Consider the following 4,585-nt stretch of genomic DNA (forward strand, 5'->3'; position numbering starts at 1 on the left):
TGTGTGTGTGTGTGTGTGTGTGTGTGTGTGTGTGTGTGTGTGTGTGTGTGTGTGTGTGTGTGTGTGCACATAATCTGTGGAGCTGCCTCCCATATCCTCAGCTTAATACTGTCCCCATTCACTGCTCAGCACTGATAGCATAGCTTAGCCTGCAGCCAAAGCAAGCTAGACATGGAGCGCCTGTTTATTGTGGGTATAAATGATAGGACTTCCATTAAGAGGATGGAACTCTTAGCAGAATAGCTTTATTGCACAGCTGGACATTGTCGATTTCTGGTATGCCTCCATTTGCTGCCCACATTTTAAGCAGTTATGAATATTATTGTTGAAATAATATTTGTATTTTTACCTCCTTTTCCCTCCCCCACCCTCTTCCTCCTGTCTTCTCCTCCCTGTTTCTCTCTCTATAAAGCAACAGTATTGCAGCATCTGCAGTGTGTGCCTTCAACTTGAGCGCCATCACCCAGGCCTTCAACGGGCCTTTCCGCACCCAGGAGAATCCTCGTTCCACTTGGCTTCCCACGCCCAACCCCATCCACAATTTCCAGGTTAGTTTAACCACACACCTCCTCACTGAGACCACTGTTTAAAAGTTAAATCAGTCAGTTACCTTTTTAATCTGTGAAAGAGGAAACTGTAATTAGAGCTCCAGCTCACGGATACCAGTTTGCAGAAGTTAAGCCATTTCAATCAGACACCAGACAGCTACCATTCAACCAGCATGGTTATCATTGATTTAATTCAATTCAGTTTTATTTATATAGCGCCAAATCACAACAACTGCTTATACTGTAAGGTAAAACCATACAATAATATAGAGACACCCCCAACAATCAGATGCCTCCCTATGAACAAGCACCTGGCAACAGTGGGAAGAAAAAACTCCCTTTTAACAGGAAGAAACCTCTGACAGAACCAGGCTCAGGGAGGGGCGGCCATCTGCCGCGACTGGTTAGGGATGGAGTGGGGGAGACAGGACAAAGACACGCTGTGGACAAGAGCCTGAGATAAATAATAACTAATGAAAATAAAATGAGGTGAGTGTAGAAGAAACACTCAGAAACGCGCATCATGGGAATCTCTCAGCAGCACATCTAAGGGAGGGTTCAGGGTCACCTGATCCGGCCCTAACTATATGCTTTATCAAAAGCAAAGTTTTAAACCTAATCTTGATAGTAGAGAGAGTGTTTGTCTCCTGAATCCAAATTGGCAGTTAATTTTACAAGAGGGAGGTCTGAAAGCGGAAGCCGCTGTCTTCCATTTTACTTTTAAATACATAAGGAACCACAAGTAAACCTGCAATCTGAGAGTGAAGTGCTCTGTTGGGGTGATATGGTACTATGAGGTCTTTAAGATAAGATTATGCCTGATTATTAAAGACCTTGTATGAGAGAAGGATTTCTAAAGCTGGGGCAAGCCTCAAGTGGCCATTTGACAAAGTGCAGTTTTTGGCACTTCCAGTTCCTATTCTTAGCACACTGATTAAGATAAAGAGTTACCCTGCTGTCCTTCCATCTTTTCCAATTTGTAATCTTGTGATTGCGAAATACTGTGAAAACAAAAAAGTTCAGTATCTTGCTTTTTCTTTCATTCATGCAACATCTCCACAAAAGCTTCGAAAACCCTAAAAGAACATTTGCCAATTTTCTCAGTTGCTGCACTCTGCTGCATAAAGATGACTCAATTCATCTTAAATCAAAATGAAAGTCATCTTCAGTTGTAAGAAATACACATCCTTTCCTTCAGTTATTGGCTTCAGGCTGTAACACTGTGACATTTTTAGTCGGAAAAATGGATCCGTAATCTAGGATTTCACACCATTTGGTGTGTAGAGCTTGCTGCTGGTGCTGCACAGCATGGCTGCAGTCTCCAATTCTCCAAGTTCGCAGCTGAAGGCAAGAAGTAGATTTCAACCAATTAGATACTGTGATTACCACAAAACCACATATTGATAATCACCCGTCAGTCCGTCATTGTCGTTCACTAAAAAAAAATAGAATCATCAAACAAATCAGCCTCTCATTTCAAATCCCAGAGAATGAGCAGAAGTTGCAGTCCACAGCTAATCTCTGCTGCACAAACAAAGCTTTTCAGAACACTGTCATTTCATACTTTTTCTTCTCAAGTGCCTCATTAAGCTGCTGCGCTGTTAGTGTGTTCACATAACATTCCATTCAAAAGTTGCAATTACTCAGACTTCATAGATTTAGGAATTGAAACAATCTCGCCAGACGAGGCGTATTGATTTGGTAGGTGTAAAGAAGAGTGTGTGGCATGCTCTTTGTTTGTTTTTTTCGTGCTTTTGTCCATGCCTCTCTCACTGCCTTTTAGATTTTCTTATATGCATTTTACATTTTCACATCTTCTTCTTACTTTATATCCCTTTGTCCAAATTCCAACATTGCCTTTCTTTTGCAGTGCGGTACTATAGATGACAAGGGTCTGAATCAGGGCTTGACAGAGCGCAGTCTGCAGGACGCCCAGCGGCTTTACCTCATGAACGATGTTGTCCAGCCGGAGTCTATTGATCCGCTGGTCATGCAGGATGATGTTCGCTTCTCAAACCTAGTCGTGGACATTGTTCAGGGCATGGACACTCTCTTCCATGTTATGTACATCAGCACAGGTTAGTAGTGAAAGAGGAAAACCAAAACTTTAAGATTGAGGAGGTAGGTTCCTTGCTTTATTTTGTCTGTCTCTTTTAGAGTACGGCACCATCCTGAAGGCACTGGCTACACCCAACAAGAACCTGCAAGGCTGTTACTTGGAGGAGATGGAGCTCTTCCCATCAGGTGTTCGAGAACCGATCCTGAGCCTGCAGATCCTGCATAGTGACAGGTCACTCTTTGTTGGGCTCAACAACAGAGTCCTGAAGATCCCGCTGGAGAGATGCTCCACCTACAAAACGGAGACGTAAGTACAGCAAGCTTGTAAAAGCTCACTCATCCAGGATGGCTTTGTTTTAAATGACAGCATGTGTAAAGAATCTTGCACCGCTGACGTCAGTGGGGTGAGGGGATTTTGGATGTCGATTTGCAGATGACTTCAGAGGCATTTGGCTGAGTCTGTTCTCTGCAGCACAAAACAAGTCCATCTGAATTAAAACGTTACAGCTCTGCATGCTTTTGTAACTGTAACATTGTAGCAGTAAAAAAAACTGTGTTGCTTTGTCACATAGTTTGGCATTTCCTTCATTAGAACATCAAAAATAAACACAAAGTTCTTTTTTTAAATCTATGAATGGGCTGCAGAGAGAGACTCAGCCCATTTTTAGATAAAATACCACACTGTGTGCTCCTTTTTGATGTTTTGATCTCACAAACCTAGATGTGACAACTGTGTGTATATCAGGGGTGTCCAACTCCCCTCCTCGAGAGCTACCGTCCTGCAGATTTTAGACAAATCCTTGTTCCAACCTACCTGAATCAAATGAATGGCCAAACTTGATGGCATGCTGAAGAGGTAATCCAACCATTTGGTTCAGCTGTGTTGGAGTAGGGATGCATCTAAAAGCTGCAGGACAGTAGCTCTCAAGGACTGGAGTTAGACACCCCTGGTGTCAGATCTTCAAAGATTTTTTTCCTCGTTCAACCACTGGACTGCTGCTCAGGATTACTCTGCTCAGTGCTGCCACCCGTGGCTGAAGGTCATATTACATTCTAAGCTTTCTTAATTATTATCATAGTATCAATTTACACCTTTGATAAGTAGATACTTTGAAGATACTCTCATTTGGGGCTGCCAACAAGGGTTGCTGTTAAATTGATTACAACATTCTGGCATCGGAACATCTCCGATTCAGTCCTTGCAGGAATCTTTGTTAAAAGCGTTCCTCTTCTCATTGTTTTACATTTGCATTTTTTTTTGCTCTGTTTTCTAAAAGTCCAACTATAAAAATAATGCAAATAACAAGCTAAAAGATAGCACACCTCATTTTTCTTAAAGCTGTTATGCCTTATACATCGGGTATATATTTAATTGCTAATTTTAAGCTTTTTGGCATTGGATTCATTTTAACTTGTTTGGTCCCCTATTGAAGACAATTATCTGTCCTCAGCTAGGATTAATGTCTGGAAGGCCTTGCCTATAATCATTAAAGTCCTTATGGAACCAGACGAATGAATGGGGTGGTATCTGCTAGCTGGAGGAAATTAATTTGTTGTGGTTTTTCTTCTTCTTCTGTTTTTTTTGCAGTAAGGAAGTTGTGCATAATACAGAGACAGCACTGTTCTGCCTTTTGTTTGTGTCTGAATCAGAGGATAAATAAAAAGTTATGTGTGAAGCGACCTCATACGCTGCCAGAGAAGTTTTTCTACAGGCATGCCTTTGCGTGACAGAGGTACAAAGACTCAGAGAGGGAGGGAGGGGGGCTTTCCTCTCCCATCTCCAGCTCCAGTGTTATTCATGTGAAAGTCTCCGTGGTGGGTGAGGGGAGTTTGTCGAGGCTTCTGCATCTGATCATCGCCACCTCCGTCCTTCAAAGTCAATTTCATTTTAGAATACAAATAGCTTAATGCTTTTTTTCCTTGTGTGTGTGTGTGTGTGTGTGTGTGTGTGTGTGTGTGTGTGTGTGTGTGTGTGTGTG

General features: G+C 42.2%; 1 protein-coding gene across 4 annotated transcripts in view; it reads left to right on the forward strand.

The window, feature by feature from the left end:
• The window catches only part of sema5ba (sema domain, seven thrombospondin repeats (type 1 and type 1-like), transmembrane domain (TM) and short cytoplasmic domain, (semaphorin) 5Ba), a 191,909-nt gene that overhangs the window by 147,119 nt on the left and 40,205 nt on the right, over positions 1 to 4,585 (forward strand). For all 4 annotated transcript variants that reach the window (XM_042227660.1, XM_042227661.1, XM_042227658.1 and 1 more), the window contains 3 exons: positions 413 to 548; positions 2,419 to 2,626; positions 2,706 to 2,913. In XM_042227660.1, the coding sequence (XP_042083594.1) occupies positions 413 to 548; positions 2,419 to 2,626; positions 2,706 to 2,913 (552 nt within the window). The remainder of the gene's footprint in view (positions 1 to 412; positions 549 to 2,418; positions 2,627 to 2,705; positions 2,914 to 4,585) is intronic.

Source organism: Haplochromis burtoni, unplaced genomic scaffold, assembly GCF_018398535.1.
Source record: "Haplochromis burtoni strain Fernald_Lab_line unplaced genomic scaffold, NCSU_Asbu1 Contig_275, whole genome shotgun sequence".
Taxonomy (NCBI): Eukaryota; Metazoa; Chordata; class Actinopteri; order Cichliformes; family Cichlidae; genus Haplochromis; species Haplochromis burtoni.